General features: G+C 52.5%; 1 protein-coding gene across 1 annotated transcript; it reads right to left on the bottom strand.

Annotated features, from left to right (window-relative positions):
* Positions 1-230: 230 nt before the first annotated feature.
* Positions 231-17,416, bottom strand: DZIP1L (DAZ interacting zinc finger protein 1 like). The gene is made up of 12 exons (XM_027808962.2): positions 17,188-17,416; positions 12,846-13,379; positions 11,893-11,977; positions 10,866-10,990; positions 10,326-10,487; positions 9,957-10,094; positions 8,191-8,221; positions 7,325-7,369; positions 6,726-6,862; positions 5,717-5,909; positions 5,134-5,338; positions 231-2,375 (listed from the first exon to the last, which is right to left on the bottom strand). The coding sequence occupies exons 2-11, from the start codon at positions 13,338-13,340 to the stop codon at positions 5,154-5,156; spliced, it is 1,596 nt and encodes a 531-aa protein (XP_027664763.2). The 5' UTR covers positions 13,341-13,379; positions 17,188-17,416; the 3' UTR covers positions 231-2,375; positions 5,134-5,153.
* Between the last annotated feature and the right edge of the window lie 293 nt (positions 17,417-17,709).

Consider the following 17,709-nt stretch of genomic DNA (forward strand, 5'->3'; position numbering starts at 1 on the left):
TTCCCTGCAATGTGGCCCAATTTGGTGTCATCAAGAAAAGGACAGTACTCTAACAAGGGGTATACAAGCAGTTGCTTTATCTAGGGAAGAAATCTATAAAACAACAAGGGAAAAAAAACTGAGCAAAATTTCTTTTCTGGGCAACACCCTGATGGAGCTGGTATCATTGGAGTTGCTTCTTTCCGCTCCTCCCCTCCCCTCCAGCTCATCACCTGTGATAACCCAAGGTGAATCTTCATGGCTCTTCCATGCCCACCATGCATCCTCTGCCATGTGGCTCGCTGCAGCTCACAGCACACAGAGAACAACTTCCCATGGCAAATGCTGGCTCAAAATGTCCAGTCTGAAATAAAAATGCTTTGCTTGTATCTCCATTCTTTGTTTGTCACGGTATGAGTGCCATGTTTCTCTTAGCACAAGGCTCTCAGCTGTTTTTGGAGTTTCCCAAACTTAGGGGAAGTTTTCACCCCACCCTCCTGGTACCACCTGGACTTGGTGTTGAGTTTGTGAAGCTCACCACAATGGCTCAAAAGCACCTCAGGCATGAAAACACGACAAAATGAATGTAAGAGTGATTCTTGCACTTGTCGGCAGGTGAATACGTGCAGGAGCAGCCAGAGCTGGGTCTGGCAGGGTTTGGTCAGCAGTCGGCAGAATGGGTGTGATGTAGACTTTAGCGCTGGGCAGGGCGCCTGCTTTGGCACTGAGCTTGCCACGTAGTCACGGCGAAACAGCTCTGCTTTCTGCCCTTTTCCTACCTGTTTGCTCTTTTGGGCAGAAACATATTTCCCCATTGATCTTGGGCCGTGTCAGCACCAGCGCCCAGCCCAGGGCTGCTGCACGCAGGCGGCGAGGGCAGAGGTGCATGAGTCCAGGCAGGTTTCCTATCACCCCTCTCCCACGAGCATGCGACCTCCACTGGTAATTTTTTACAGTCAAGAAGCTCATCTCTTTCTCTTGGTTACCAATACCAGTGTTCTGAAAGGGGGGAAAACACCCCTCCCTTATTTATCAAAACCGGTGTTTGTTAAGGTCGACACTCACCAAAAAGAACAAAAGCTGTTAAATTAAGCACGATGTAACACATCTGGCAATAGCACTGTAAGCAATGAATAACACAAGCCAGGTATATTTCTTAAACTCGAATGATCAAAATAGAAGAAATCCTTTTCAAGGTAGGCAGCTACAGCCGTACGGGTGGGTAAGAGCACACAGCTGAATGTGCACGTACCAGGGCCATGGGGATTTGTGGAATCGGGGGGATGGGGGTCCTGCGTGTTTGTGAGCAGTTACCTGGAAGGCATTTTTTCTGTTCAGTGAAATTAAATTAAATCACCCCGTTCTGCTCAACCCTAGCTGGTCTTTCTGCTCCCTAGCATTAAACCCACGTGCAAGTGTTAGAAATAGGGAATGGCAGAAGTCTGAACCGGAGGTGGAGTGCGGTGGAAAAGAGAAGAGAAATGGAGCAATGCCTGTTTTTCCTGATGCATCTTCCAAAATTTTATACTTTTGAGGGATTGAGATCATAAATGCACTGCCACAAATGTACAAAATACAGAGAGAATTAGGAAGATGGACTTAATTTATGAGCATTATCAGTGGAGTCTGGTTTATATGGCCACGTTTACAGTGCAAAAAAAATCATCCTTTGCGTTGGAGTTCCCACCAGTCCGAGAAGGAAGGGAGGAAGGAGACAGCAGCTCTGGCTTCTTATGCTGTCCAAAGCGCCCGCAGGCCATGTTCCTCCTAGAGCAGAAAATGAGACCTTTTCCATCGCCCTTGGGAGTGCTGGCAAAGAGGAGGAAAGCTGCTTTCTTCGCTTCCTGACTGTGTTTTGGACTGTTTAAAGCACGAAAGCCCCACACGGAGTGCCAGGCTGTGCCCGGTGCAGGGGGCTGCTCCCAGCCTGTCGGATGCGAAGCCCAGGGAGCACTGCTGGGTCTCCAAAAGCTCCTGGCACCGTCCCACGCTGTGTTACTGCTTGTGTGCGTGATGATGGCAGAGCAGAAATCACTGCTTTGGCGACCACACAGCATTTATCCTCCTTGGTGCGATCCACAGTGGCTGGCCAGGGAGGACCCACCCCCCCTGTGCTGTCTGGGAGAGCTCCAATATTGGGGTCTTCCCCAAAAGAGGGGTGGCTGGAGCCCAGGAGCAGCCTGGCGAGGATCAGAGAGGCTGCTGCCCGTTTCTGGTCTTGTGGCACCATCCAGTGGCTGCTGGCAGAGGGCTGTCACTTCCCTGTCACCACCGCGTGTCCCCTTGCATCCTGGCTCCCCGGGGCCCTGGGAACAGAGGTGGTTCCTGAGCATCAGTGGTGGCTCCGCCAGGTCCGCCAGGGAGCTGGTCTGCAGGTCACTGCTGTCACCTGCCAACTGGAGAGGAGCACAGAGAGGCTGAGGGGGAGCAGCGGGGCTAGACCCACACCCCACATTTGGACCCTGTGCCCCCCCTGCTACAAATCCACAGGGATTTCTTCTCCAGCAGGATGACGCAAAAATCAGGGCAAGGAGGGTCAAACAGGGCTGCATCAGGGCATCACACAGGAGACCCTGTCTCTATTTCTGTGGCTTGCAGTCAGCCCATAAACCTCATGCTTTTTTCACTGCTGTTTTTTTGGTTTGGGTTTTGTTGTTTTGTTTTGTTGGGTTTTTTTCTTTTGTGTATGTGTTTGTTGCTTTTTTTTTAAAAAAATACTTTACCAGTTGAAGGCCTAGAATTTCATTATCACGGCAATAAAGAAAAAAAAAAATCCCAGTATTTGTGCTAGGCCTTCCTTGGGTAAAATCTTTTTAATTTTTTTTTTCTCTGAAAAAGCAATTTGATTCTAACACTGCCACCACTTTAATTACATCAGCTCTCCCTCATAAATTGAGGTTATGTTTAAGTCCCATTTTAGTAATTTAATAATTTTGCCATTGCATCACTCCAATTATCTCTGGATTTGTTCCAGAGACCTTTTCTCAATTTGATTCTCTGGCTCTTATTGTTTCGAACCCAATTGCATGAATACTGATTTCCACCCCCACCACCCACCCCCACCCCACCCCAAAGAGAGGGAACGGACAAACATCACGGGAAGGACAGATGGCTGCAAGTGGGTGAAGGGGCCAAGGGCCAAGTCTCCGCTGCTGGAGGTTTGAACTCCCTGTGCACAGTGCCCTGTGTGCACTACTGATGGGTGGGAGCTGAGAAGTGGGTATGAGATGCCTTTTTTTCTGAAATAGAAATTATGTCAGAAAACACCCCTGTGGCCATCTGCACAAGATACGTGGAGTTTCTTGGTGGGGTGCTGGGTTTGGGTGATGCTGAGCTCACAGCTGGGAACTGTTTCAGCCTGCTGGGGCTTGGGGGGGGTGGGGATGTCTCTGTGCCGCTACACCCAGGTGTCTCTTCAGGAGCCTCACCATCATGGATGTGGCTGTCCCTGAGCAGGGCAGAGCAGGTTTAGCAGGGAGCTCCAAGGCACGGTGATGGCTCAGCTGGCTGGGAAGGGAGGAGAACTCCAGGCACTCTAGGGCAAGCTGGTTTCTTAACAGCTTAAATTCACTAGCACTCTCTGGACCCATCCCAACAGAGCTGTTTCAGCAAGCAAACGTTTTGTGCATAGGATGTACCACGGGGGTTTCCCTCCCTGAGCAAGCACTGGGTGGATAACACTCCGGTGTATGCACGGATGCTGGAGGAAATCTCCATCTACACACGCAGCCCAGGCTAGCGGTGTATGACACAGCACCAACGCCTCATTTTTGGCCTGGGACACACCACAGCCACATGTAGTACCTGCTGCTGTCTGCAACTAATGCATAGGTAAGAAATGCCTCCTGCTTTCCCCCACCTCTCAGAGGGGCCATGGGGCAATTCCTACATCATGCCTGGACACATTGGGCTTTACAGCACATAGCCAAAAGTAAAAACAAGCTTTTCTCCTTGTGTTTGACAGCCCTTTGGGTCCTGTGGGGTCCGCTGCATCCTCTAGACTGTCTTCTTTCCCTCTGCACAAAAAGAGGGCTGCAGGATTTATTGCACCCTAGGAAAATACCCTGGCAGGATCAGGCACACAAGTTGCCAAGGGATAAAGCCACCAGTGCCCCATTGCCTGGCTGGGTATGGGGGGCAGTGGGATAAGACACGTCCCACTTCAGCCCCAGGAAGAAGGTGACAAAGCGATGCTGACGGTGCTAACCAGGACCATCCCCACCCCCTCAAGAACAGGCAGCACCTGAAGCGGGTCTGACCCGTGGGAGCCAGTCTCATCCCCCAGCACCCCTGTGGAGAGCGCTGGCTCTTGCTTAGGGCTGAGCCTCACGGGGAACAGGGGAGGCTGCTTCCCTCCCAGCACCACTTCTGAGCTGGTGCACAGAGCTGGGTCAGGCGTGGGGCTGCTTTGGTGTCCCTTTCCCCACTCCTGAAGTAGATGCAGGGAAGCCTTGCAACACTCTGGGCTGCGATCCAGCCCTGAGCAGGGCAGCCCATGGTGAAGTCCCATGCTCCCCATGGACATGGACAGGTCTATCACACCCACCAAGAGCAAACACCTTGCTGCTAGCATGTCCAACAGATACTCATATCCATACCTTGGCTGTGTTTCACACCCATAACTGGACCTGGCTTTCTCTTGCTCCTGGAGCAAACAAGTAACTCCTTTCCTCAACCTGCTCTCCGTCACAGATGAGCTTTTTTTCTTCTCTGCTGCCGCCTCACACCCTCTCTACGTTGTCTCTTCTCTGCATGGTCTGCACAGTTTCCACAAGCTTTCATTTTACATCTTTACTACTTCTGTTCCAAAACCCCAGGAGAACTCCTTCATCCCCTTGCAGAGGTTCTGGGAGGGAAAGAAGGAGCCGAACACCAGTGGGAACTGCCCTGTGTTTGTCTCCAGCAACCACATGGTGGGTAGCAGCCCTCAGGTCTGACTTTGCTGAGTTGTTTGGGTCACCCATATGGGCAGGGGGACCCCAGAAACCCCCTTTTCCAAACAAACCCCTCTGGGGTGCCACATTACCCACCACTCGGCAGTTTCCAAAGGTGCTGGTGTTTGGGCAGCACTCAGCATGCTTGGGGCCAGCTTGTGGCTGAGGCTCTTGGGCATTGCCCACCTGCCTGCAGATGAAAGGAGGTGATGGGACTCACCTCCACTGTGGGACAAGTCGTCAATGGGGGCTGCTGGCTTTGGAGGTCCGCAGGGTGCCCCAGGGAGTCCTTGGGGGGCTGTGGGTAGAGCAGGTCCTGATCTGAGGAGTAGGCTGGGGGATCACCAAGGCTCCAGGCTCTGCTGCAGCTGGTATCGCCATGGGCTGTGACCCATGAAGTGACCTGGGGCTCTTCAGGTTGCGAGCTGGAAAGCAAAATGGAGAACAAGGAGAATCACCACCCACCTCCTGGTAGTCCTGTGGGTTGCCCTTGGGGGAGCCACGCACCCCACCTGACATGGGGTTGTATAGAAAAAGGTGGAAAAACAGATTTGGCAGTTCTTGCAAATCTGTATTTCACTCTGCTGGGGCTTTGGGGAACAGCTGATGTTTATTCTTGAACATGTCAGGCCAACCCACATGAGGTCAGTATGCAGAGAGCAATTGCAGAGACCTGCATCACTCTAAGTGCCCCTTCCTCTGCCTTGTTGCCCCACTGGGTAAGGGGACAGCATCCTGTGGCCATCAGTGGGTGGCAACAGGTCCCTACGGACAGTATGCAGAAAGGACAGGAGGTCATTCACCTGGGATGATGGAGAGCTGTCGAGGCAAAGCACTGCTGGGCTTCTTGCATCTCCTGACTTTCCCCATCACTGCTTGAACCAACTCGTCCCTCAGGGGTAGGAGACTGGGAAATTTCTCAGCCTTCTGTTGCTGCTGAAGCCTGACCAGAGCCTGGAGCTTTTTGTAGGTCCGAGTGGAGATTCCTTTTGCAACCTAAAGCAGAGGGCAGCTGAGGAGCCTGACATTGTCCTCCCACAGCACCGGGTGGTGAAACAAGCCCTTGGCAGTACTACTGGTACTCAAGTGCATCCTGCAAGCTCCAAGCCCTGCCCGGACACCAAGCCCCGACACCCATCGTTTCCCCAGCACAGTGTATCCCATGCAAACAGCCCACATTTGCACCTCCGGGAAGCAACCACATGAGAAGTCGTTCAGTCACTGTTTTCTCTTTGTGCTTTCGGGACCCAAACCAGAAATGCTGCCTTGCTCAGAAACACGGGTGGATGGAGCAAGGCGGGCTCCGGCAGCTGTGCCCACTGCCTGCCTTTGCATCAGCTCTGCAAGGTGCTAGGTGGTGGTATTGCATTGCCGGGAGCTCGGGAAGGCTTGCAGGCGGTACTATTTAATATGCTTGGCATGAAAAGGACTTGGACAGTGAAAGTCCCCTTGAAATCCCCGTGACAGGGGTGGCTGTGCCCTCCTTCCCGAGAAGAGAGTGAGCCCTGGATAATTTAGCATATGAAAGGCTGCTTGTGAGAAAGAGATTTGCTGGAGATATACTAATGACCAACCTCAGAGATGGGAGCATGGCAATTTATTCCCTGTGCTACTGTGTGATTTTGCCTCCACCTTCCCATTTGTCTCTCAGAGTGTGATTGCTCCAGATGGTGATTTTTTTTATTGCCTGTTAATGTTTTGATTGCTCCCTCCACAAAAACAAACAAACAAAAAGAAATCGGTCCAGAGCAGTCTTTGTGTCCCTGCACCAGCCCAGGGCTGGCATTGCAAATGCACTGTAAAGACACTTACCCGCTTGACACCCATGCTCTCCAGCTTTTCCTCCAGCACTTCCTCCAGGATAGGGCGAAACTGCTTCAGGAGGTTTGGGTTTCTCTGCAGGGCCTCCAGCAGCCTCTGCTTCCCACCCAGCGTGGCCTCCTTCCTGTCTGGAGTAAAGGTGGGTGCTGGCACCAGTGCAGTGATGTTGGTGTGCCCTGGGGAGGGGGCTGCTGGGGCCTTCTCCTCCTTGAGGACATGGGTCCCACCGAACCCAGAGCAAGCAACTGATTGCCCTCAGCAGACAATATCCCTCTACGAAAGGGCACCTTCCTCCTCTAATTTGATTAATTCCTGCCCACAACTTTTTCGAAATCCCACCCACAGCCCAGCAGCTGCCTGGGACAGCTTTCCCAGGTGAAGTGCTGGCATCAGGGCTGGTCATGGGGCTGTCGTACTCTGCACAGCCAGGAGGAGACCGGCAAGGTCACCCCCTCTGCCCCCAGCCCACCACCTCATCACCGGCAGCTCCGGCCAGCACCCCCTCGTCCTCACCACACAACACTCCAAGGCAAATGACAGCTTCACCCTGGTGCTCTGGGGACAGGGATGGTCCCAGCTCTGGTACTCACCTGATGACTCTTCATCAGCCACCACTTCGGTCACCTCCTGGGTCACTGCAGGGACGAAAGGAGCCTGTGAGGGTCGAAGAGGGGCCAGGGCCCCAGCACAGAAGCAAGCACTGATCACCACCTGCTTTTCCTATACGGAAAGTATGGACACACCTGTCCCTTTGGGGATCCAAGGCTGGCCCAGGTGTGGCACCAGACCTTGGAGAACATCCCGAGGGAAACCCTGGGGCACTTGTGCACCAAAGCCACCGGCTGGAGGATGTCAGTGGGCAATCAGCGCCCTGCTGCCCCTCAGGGCTGGGGTCAGCAGTGCTCCCCTTGGGTATTTACTAACAGACATCGCTGCTTTATGGCCTTTTTGTGTTTTCTGAGCAGCAGCCCCTGGCCAGGTCTGCAGCTGCACCGCAGGCATTAGGGAGCTGAGAAGTCCCCATTTTCTTTCCCTGGCACCTGATTATAGAAAACCCAGACTGTAAAGAAGAAACCACAGCATGCCTCAGCTCCTTATTTTTATGCAAATAACCACTGGCATCATTTCGGAGGAGGCAAGGTCATCCGTTTGCTGTGAGTGCTTGATTGAAATCTCATTCCTTTGGGGTATGGCTACAATGCAAAACCCACCCAAGAGACCAGTTAGTTTTGTGCCAGCGACCAGAGCAGCGGTCTGTGCTGTTGCAGCAGACCGTTGAGGGACTGGAAGGTGTCCGCTCCACAGCTTTGTGTGAGAGGACATACGACCAGCTCCCTGGAGAGGATTCCACACTTTTGTAGAGGGAGAAAGAGAAGGCCTTGTGGTCTGAAGGCCTGTTAGCCATGAAAAATTTATCTAGATGCGAATTGAATCGCTTTAAAAATGTGATCATTACCTTCAGGTTTGCTTGCAGAGAGCAGCTTGATCTGTAAAGAAATAGATGGGGCATCATTCAAAGATCATTTCTTTATCTATAATTTTGGGTTATTTTTCCTCTGCCTGCAGAGTGTTATTATTAAATGCAATTCAAAAAAGGAGCAGAAAATAGCAAGAGCCTAAAGTGGGCACATACACTCCCCAAGAGCTCTTTCCCTTAAGCAGCCCATACCTGTGAGGGGTCAGCTTAGGGGCTTTCCATAACACGATCACTAGCACATCCTGTTATACCCCACGGGCTATTTATGGATCTGACAACAAGTGAAAGATGCTCCAAACTGTAATGCAAAGTGTTGCTCTGGTGATCTACACCCCAGTGGGCATGATTCCTGCCAATGATATTCATGTAGTGCTTCATGTTTAATGAGAGCGAAAAAGAGCCAAATGTAGCAAAGCATTACAGAATGGGCTTGATTTTAAGCTTAGCCTTAATTCAGCAAATATTTTAAGGCTGCTTAGAGTTAAACATCTGCTTAAACCCTCTTGATGAACCAAGGCCTCCTTTTTATTTTTTTAATATCACTTGCTTTCTTCTCCTGGGACTCTGTGACCTTGAGCTGCTCCCCAAGACAGGTGCTGAGGGCATGGTACCTGCTGATGTGCATGGTCCATAACTGCCCACTGGTCCTGAGATGGGGTGGCACAGAATGTCCTCTTCTCTTTCTTCAATTGCAAGGGGTAAAAACAAAACAAGAAGACTTGAACGTGGTGAAAATGTGTTTGGAACCACCTCTTCCCTTCACCAGCAAGGACAGCTCTCTGGATTTTTATTTGTTATTGAGATGTCCCCCAAAAGGCAGATCTGGCCTTGCAGAAGATATATGGCCAGCTTCAAAGGCTGCCGGTGGGAAGCTCATGTCTGCTTGTCAGCTGTGATAGGACACAGCTTTGGTTGCTGCATTCTTTTTATTCTTTCCCCTTGATAATGTGATAACTATACTCTGTTGCCTGAGGCTTTGAAGTCAGGCCAAGGTTGATTTGAAGTGTGTAGGCCCGCTCTTTCCACCTACCACTTGCTGGGCTGATCTGCAGAGAGGGCATCCCTGATTCTTCTGAAGAGACCGTAAAGGAAACAAGCCCTTTTCTGGGTGAGGTGCCTGTTAGCTGCCAAGGACATCTAGCACCTACCTGGACCTCCTGTGCCTGGTTGTCCCTCCTTAGGTTCTTCAGCTCCTGCCTCTGCTCTGCCCTCTGCCAAATTAAACACATACGCGTTTCCTTCCTCAGGCTGTGGGCTTCTTGTGGGTATGGGCACCTGATCTCATCTGTGTTCAGAGAAATTAACCTTCTCTTTGGGTCCAGAAGTATGGTTGGCACTGTAATTCCAGTGCTGTTCCCAACTCTATGCTCAGAGGTACCATGCATGGTATAGCCTTCTTCAGATGTTTCTAGATGTTGAGAAGGAGGCTGATGCACAGGTAAATAAACTTCTTTTGTTTATTTAAGTGCTTTTCCATATGGTGAGCTTCTGCAGTGCTCTGGTGAATTGAGTTTCCCTGAAGTAAGCAGGACCATGACATGCCCTCCACCACCCTCCAGGTCCCATTTCTGGACTCAGGCTGTCAGCGCTCTACACCAGCAAGAGCCCTGAGCAGAACCTGAGCTGAGACCAGACATCCACAAAGCAGATGCAGGCAGAGGTGCATGGATGTGAGTGCATCTCCATCCAAATGCACCTCCTGGGATGCGCAGTAGGGGTAAGGACATGGGTACCACACTGCTCACCTGCGCTGTCATCCACTCTTGCTTGCCCTGCTGCTCTGCCCGGCTTGGTGCCTGCCACCGTGCCTCCTCAGTGTCATCATCCTGCAGGGTCCCCAAGCTGGACTTTGCTGCGTCTCTGGCCTGAAGCTCCTGCAGTTTCTGGAGTGGGGAAAGGAAGGAGCTGTGTGGCCCACAGGAGGTCCTGCTTTCCTCCTGGGGAGCCCAACCTTCACCAGCCACTGCTTCCAACCCCAAAATACTTGTGTGCCCCCAGGAGCAAAGGCATGGCCTCTTTGAGCTGTGAACCTGTGATGCCACCTGGACCAGGTGAAGCAGCAAGCTTGGACATCCCCTTCCCTGCTTTGAGGAGCATGTGGGGTGCTTGCTCACCGCCTCCATGGCACTGCTTCTGCTCGCCACATCCTTGAACGCTTCGAGGAAGATCTGCCTCAGGCCATCTATCTCTTCATGCATCTTCATCCTCTCCTCCTCTTTCCATCTTTCCAAATCTCTCCTGCCCTCCTCTTGTTGCTGGCGAGCTCTCTCTGCTTCCTAAAGGGAGTGGAAAAATGGAGGCAGGAGCTGTCTTGGCTGCAGAGCAGAAGTACCAAAGGCTGGGCCTTCTGCCCTGGCACTGGTGGCATAAGCACCAATGCTCTCGTTACACCCGTCACTGCTCAGAGCCTGCCTGCACACTGTGGGGAGGCTGAGGCAGCACAGCCTCTCAGGCAGGCATGCTTATAGAATCCTTATTTCCATGTGACATTTACCATGGGAATTTCTGGGGGCAAATCTTCCAAAGAGATGCAAGCCCCACCATGAAATATTTTTCAATGCCTTTTCCACTTGTGCTTCAAAAACTTTCTGCATTTCATCACTCCTCCTCCCTCATTTTTTTTACAAATGGGTAGTTGTGCCCTCACCCTGTACCTGCTCCCTGCGCAGCTTCTCCGCTTCCCTCTCTGCTTCCAGCTGTTGCTGCGTCTCCCGCAGTTTCGCCTTCAGCTCCTCTACCTTGTCCTCCATTTGCTCCATCTGCTTCATCTTTTGCCTCTCTGCAAAGCTCAGGGAAACAAGAGGTGGTCTGTGAGCAAGGGTGCGATCTGCCAGCTCCTACTGGGATTTTGCTTTGGGCTGGGTGGAAAAGCCTAATAAAGCATTGACCAAAACCCCTGTAGGGGCTCAAAGTGAAGAAGCAGGTAGCTGAGCTGCAGGAAAAAACATGACAGATGTGGCCACGTGGCTTCTGATATTTATTTATTATTTTTGCAGACTTGGAGAGATTCGTGGCTCATGAGGCAGCATAACTTTGCATCGGGCTTGTTCTCTCCAGCAGCCAAAGAGCACTGCTTGGGTGTTTCAGGCTGCACTGGGGAAGGTGCCTTTGGAGCAAAGCTCAACCTGTCGCATTGCATCAGCCCTGGGCTGGGGTTCCAGCCTGCCAGCAACAGCAAAAGCAGCTTTTTTATGTGCCAAGTTCAAGTGGCAGGTGCAAGTGAAGCTGTAACGAGGCTCTGTGGCTTTCACACAGCACGTCACACCTGCAGCTTCCAAAGTGCTTTGCAAAGAAACATAAATTCCTTGACAAAAAAGGGGCATGGGGAAGGTGAACCCCTCTCCCACTCCAGTAAAACACTCTCCGAGACTCCCCAGCATAGCTCCATCCCCACAGTCCTGTGGAATCTTTGGGTGGAGAAGATCCCTAGGGAAACTGAGGCACAGAGGTGAGCTGTAAAGGCACATGCAGTCTTGTATTCGACTGCGTGTCCTACCTGTGCTGGAGGGAAAGGCAGCAAGCAGAAAGCCTTCAGTCAGTATTCACAGAAATGCAGAAGAAGAAAAGAAGTTACAGGAAGTTGTCTTTAACCTCCTATGGTCACTCTGGTTTCCGACATCTACATCGAATGGAGGAAAACCTGCCTGGGGAAGTGGAGGGAGAAGTTGTCCCAGTGCTCACCCGCCTCGGTGGCCTCTGCGTGCCGGCGCTGCACGTGGGCTTGCAGGAAGGAGTTGTTCATGAAGGCTTTACCGCAGAGGTGGCACTGGAGAGGAGGGAAAAGTCAGCGTAGGGACTGGGATCTGCAGAAAGGGGCACCCCCCCGTGCCCCCTGCAAGGCAGGCAAAGCTTTGCTGCTTTAAAGCAAAAGGAGAGACCTCAAGAGAGATGGCTGTTGTGTTGGCAGCGCGTAGACGGAGGGCATTGGGAGTTTCTTCGGTCTGAAACCAAAGAAGAAGGCAGAAGCCAAGGTGGTGCAAGGATACTGGTTGGGGAAAAAAATGCTGCCTTCCCCAACAGAGCAGTGCAATAAGGGAAGCAAAGCACCAGTGAGGTCTTGGTTATAATGGGGTCCTACGCTTGCAGGGATGACTGGGCTGAATGAATCTAAATCATCTGGTTTGGTTGGCTTTTACTTTCCAGGAGTAAGTTAGTAGGTTAATTTGGTGATGGGGAAAAAGCAGATGAAAAAGGCACATCCAGCAGGCTTCCTGCTGAAAGGGTGGGAAAAGCTCGGTCGGGGGAAAAAGCAAAATCACCACCAAATCCAGGAGCATCCAGAAATCTTTCACTGGTCTGGAGGATGCTTAAAGTCTCCCTGGCATAAGATATGCCCCAGAACACAGGGATCTCCTGAGATCTCCCCAGAAGGCCTTTTACAGACCCCCTCTCCCACACTCTGTGCAGCTCTACCTGTAGTTGGCATGTCCCAAAAAAGGGAGCTTCCCTCTGGGCTGGCAAGGACTTGGAATCTCCATGAAGGTGATGAACCAGTGCAAGGGAAAGCAGCAGGGCTGGCCAGCACCTTTTCTAGGGCCAAGATGTAAGCATAGCGGGCTTCAAAGGCAGCATGCAACAAAGAGCGTCCTGCATGGGGATGCTCTTTACACCCCTTACACCTTCCCGTCACGCACCTTGCAATGGGTGTTGGGGCCAGCTTGCAGGAAGAGCTGCTGCATGGCAATGAGCTTCTTCCACCTCCTGCTCTCCTCCTTTGCACCCCGGAGCTGCGCTGCCTGCTCTGCTGCCTGCTGTTGGATGCAAGCCAGCTCGGCGTGGGCATCTCGCAGGCACCGGGTGTGCATGGCCAGGCTGGTCCCGAGGCACTCCTGGCAGTGCAGCAGGTACTCGATGCTCAGCTGGGCCATCCTGAGGACCTTCAGCAGGACGGGGTCCGCCGGCTGCCCGCAGTGGGGGCACCGCTCCCCATCCAGGTTGCAGAAGGTGACGCCAGAGATGTGCTCCTGGAGTGTGGCCACGTCCACCTCCCGGGCCACCTGCTCCACGTCGATGGCACTGAAGCGACGCCAGTCAACACTGACCCGGCGGGGCTGGAAGTGGAAGGGGGGAATGTCCACCGGGATGGTGAGTCCTGGGGATGCCCCCAGTATCCCTGTAGCCCCAGGCATGGGCTGGTGCAGTGAGTGGTAAAAGTCTGCAGAAAAGTGCTGAAAGGCAAAAGGGATGTGTTAGGGCTGACCCCACAGCCACCCTCCAGCTCCACTGCCGCCCCTGCAAGCCCCCACACACTGTGGGCACTGAGCAGTGGGACAGAGCTGAGCTTATGTGGCAGCAAAAAACCTTCCCTTTTCCCTCCCCATCCAGAACTGCTGCAGTAGATAGCAAATTCTGGGGGAAAAAAAAAATTTACAAAAAAATCTGCCAGTTCGTTCACCATCTGTTTTCAGTAAGGGAGACGTCTAAAAGTGTTGCATTGGAACCCTTTGCAATGGCCCATTCTGAATGGACCTGTAAATCCCCGCTGAGTGTGCGTGGTTTAGGGGAACAGAACTGGCCTGTTTGGGGAACAAGACGCAGGGAACACTGGACAGGCTTTAATACCACAGCAGTCCGCTGCCTTCCACGGTTGCCTGCTCTGATCTAAACCTAGAGCACTTCCAAAGTAGTTTGCTTGTTTTCCTAGCTGTGTCCTAAATTAAACAAAAATAGTTAAAATGCATAGTTTTAGATCTGTGAAATAAATTATACTGTTCTTAGTCCCTAGCTAGGGATTTGCTGCTGCCTCTCTGCTACACCCACCTGCCACCTTTAAGATACTTAATTTTTTGAAAATGCTCTTTGCTGAAAGGCCACTTACCATTTTTCTGGATGCAGATCGGGCCCCCCCACAGGCTGAGGGCCCCGGGATACGGAGCAGAGCAGGCGGAGAGATGTTGGTGTGTTTTTGGTGTGTTGGTGTGTTGCTGGGTGTGCTGTGTAACGTGAGTCCGAGCCAGCCCGGTGCCTGGCACACACCTGTGCCTCCTGCACAGCCTGCACCTACTTCTGTGCTCCCAAGACGAGGACAAACACGGTCAGGCAACCCAGGGAACCGCTGAATAACTGCCTGCATGGTGCAAGAAAGCCAAGCTTTCCTACGCTTTCCTCTGCTAACTCAGAGGAAGAGGGGGCAGTGATTATCACTGCCTGTCTGCAGCAGAAACAGTGCCCAAATCAGGTTTGTGGCCCTAATTTCAGTCTTCAAAATGTTGTTCACAAGTGGGTGCCCTGGAGCCTCCAAGGCTCCCACTTGTGTTTCTCCAAGGCTCAGCCCTACCTGGCACACGGGGTGACAGTGGTACGGGCAGGGCAGAGCAAGGGCAAGGGGCTGCCAGGCTGAGCCAGCCCTGCACGCAGGGTTTTCCAACCAAGTGCCTAGCAGGGACGCTTTTCATGGTGCCTGCATGTGTGCTGGGATGAAACGATCCTGTTCTCTTGTTTTTTCTGTTGCTGGAGCAACCACAGGGTTTCCCAGGTGTTACGTGGGGTTGCACAGGGTGGAGTCCGTTAACGCTGATACTGCAGCCGGTGACGTCTGCAAGCCCACGAACATTTTCCATCTCACGGGACTGGTTTTCTACCCCTACCCTGGGTTCCCACTACTTTCACTGCCAGGATTGCTTCGTCTGCACAGTGCTTCCCGTGCCCTCGCAAGGCTGGTTTGCACTTGGTCCAGCTCAGCAGCATTCAAACCTATTGCAAACTCTGCAAAATCCTCTCTTGTGCTCAGAGACAGAGGGTCTCCTCCTGCCCTGAGTAAGCCCCTTCACATCTCTGTCTTGCTCTAGTCTGCTCAGTCAGCTCATTAGGCACCTAAATAGCTTTTTGCCTGTAGTCACATCTCCCACCGGGGTCTTTCCCTGTTGCAAGTAAATACTAGGGGTCAATGACTGCTCTGAACCACTTTGGATCAAGCTGGGTGGCTCTTTTAAGCACTTTTTAGCTCTACACCAATTTTACCTGACCCTCTCTTCTTTCTCACCCTTCTCTTGCTTACTTCCCTTCCTCAGTATGGCAGGAGACAGTAAAGCCTTGATTCAGGGCTGTAGCTAACCTGGGAAGCCGTCGCACGCTGCTGCAGACAAGGCACCAAAGCCTCGGGAACAGCTGTGGATCAGCGTGCTGTAGTTAACCCTTGTTTCCCTCTGGGGTTTGCTCATTCTTTTCATTTTTGGTGCCTACCTAAAGATAATTGGGTCAGCAAGCCCCTTCCCTTGCAGGCTTGTATGGCCAACAAAGATCATTATTGTTGTTACTGCTGTGATATTTGTACTGTTAGCAGCGCTGCAGTGTCAAATAATCCAATTCACTGCATCAGGCAAAATGTGGTGTACATATATATGGATATGGATATATATATCTCTATACATGCCTGTGTATATACAGGTGTAGCTACAGCCCTGACTCATAGCTGCATATTATATAGACCTGTTGGGTAATGGTGCATGGTCCCTGCCTGTGAGGTTTTGTTGCATACATTAATCATTCCTAAAGAGGAAGGGTTTGCAGGACCACGAATTAAAAATCCCTTAACAATCTACTACATACCCCAGGGGTAGGCTGTGTTGCATAACCTCGTTAATATTAACAAAGTCTTCATGCACCAAAGCCAGCTGTGCTTCATCCGGCCGTCGGTGCCGACCTGCTGCTTAGCAGCACGGCTGCGATTGCGCCATCGCCTGCTTCAGGAGTGCCTGTGGGTGCTGCAGCCTGCTGGGTTGTCCTCTCTGTTTCTCACAAAATGCTATGTATAAGGTCTCAGACAGTGCAAGCATGGCTTCAGTGGGATGCTGGCATGGCAAAACTCTGGGAGTCCAGCTCTGAGGGTTTATTTCTTCTCTTTACTTCCTACTTGTATTTGCCCAGGACAGGTCCTCAGTTGGTGTAAAGCAGTAAAAGTATTTTGGCTTCCATGCCGTAATGTAATGCAATGTCAGCCGGTGTGATGGAGCTGCTGGCAAAAGCTGTCTTCATCACCCACAAGGGAAATGTTGGTATTCCTGCACTAGGGCTGAGATATGGACCGCTGGGCAATGAAGACATCGGCCTCGATGGGTGCGGGTCCATTACAGAGGTAGCAGCTAGCATCACTCAGCAGAGCTTATTGCTGAAGGTGGTCACCTGCAGCATTTCCACTCCACTGTGCAAAACCCATTTCCACCAAAGTATTAGTAGAGCTGGGTCCCGGGAAGTGTGATGGGCTTTCATTTTCCAGTCTGGAAGACAGTGTCTTTGCTGTCCCAGGGCATGGCTGCTGGGCCAGGCTGTTGCACAGTCCTCTTCTCTGCAACCCTGAGCCTTTGGCAGGGAAATTTCTCCTCCTTTCCTTCTCTTTCACCCTTTCCCACTGTCACTCTGGGGCCCTCCTCACTTTCCTGAACTCTTCAAGGGCTTCTTTGCTCCCTGCAAAGTCTAAGGCTGCCTCAGGTGCCAGCGTCCCTCTGCTCCCTGCCAACCTGGGAGCCTGCAAGCTGTGGGAGATGCCTTATCATGAAGCTGAGAGGTGTCAGGAACTCTGCTCACCAACTGCTCGAGCAGCTTCCCCACCTCCTCCGGACCCTTCCCAAAAGCAGCCATCACCTCCCTCGCTTTCTCAGCTTCTCTCCTCTTGCCCATACATAAGGTTCTGGGACTCACTCACATGGGGTGGGCACAGGAGAACCCCCCTCCCCGCGTGAGACCTTTGGCGAGGCTGGCTGTGCTTGCTGCTATCAGCCCTACTTTGCTAGAAGTCCTGATGGTGCAGGCAGGCAGGAGAGAGAAGTGAGGCAGGGTTGGACTCCATCTGCAGCACTGCTGCTACATAACACGGCAAAGCCTCGGAAATGTTTCTTGCCTGAGCTCATCTGCAAAGGCAGCTGGAGCGGGTCAAGTCTCTGCCCGTCCCCCTGCCCCGTCCCTCCCTTCCACGGACACAGCCACTGCCCGGAGAGGGGAGCCGGGAGAGCCGAGCCAGAGAAAAAGGCAAATACTCACTTGTTGGCAGAGACAGATAAACTGAAGAGGTGGGACAGGATGAGGATGGGAGCTGATCGGTGAACGTGGGCGGTGGGAGGCAGCTGGGAACAGCTGGGGGCTGCCTGAAGCCGTGGGGGAAGCGGGGAGGACTTTCTGGGCTGTAACCCTACGCTCCTCCCTGCATCCCCTCAGCCCAGGAAAGTCAAAGTCATGGAGGAAAAACCACAGGCAGGCGAAACGCGCTGGAACGCAGCAGGGAGCCAACCAGCCAACCTAAACCAGTGTGGATGGCACTGGGGCGTGAACCTGACGGCCCTGGGCTGAGCTGTGAGAGCCTCACGCGAGGGAAGGGAACAGCAAAACACTCCCCCACCCCACGTTGCTCCTCTGAGAAGCCGCAGTGCCCAGTTACGGGGGGGGGGGAGGGGGGGGGGGCGGAAGGAGACACGACCCCCACGTCTGAACACAGCACAAAGCCCACGTAAAGCCTGCGTACAGTGGGCTTTCTTCTCCCGATTAATCCTGCTGCTATTTCTAGCC

Source organism: Falco cherrug, chromosome 11, assembly GCF_023634085.1.
Source record: "Falco cherrug isolate bFalChe1 chromosome 11, bFalChe1.pri, whole genome shotgun sequence".
In the NCBI taxonomy this organism is placed as follows: domain Eukaryota; kingdom Metazoa; phylum Chordata; class Aves; order Falconiformes; family Falconidae; genus Falco; species Falco cherrug.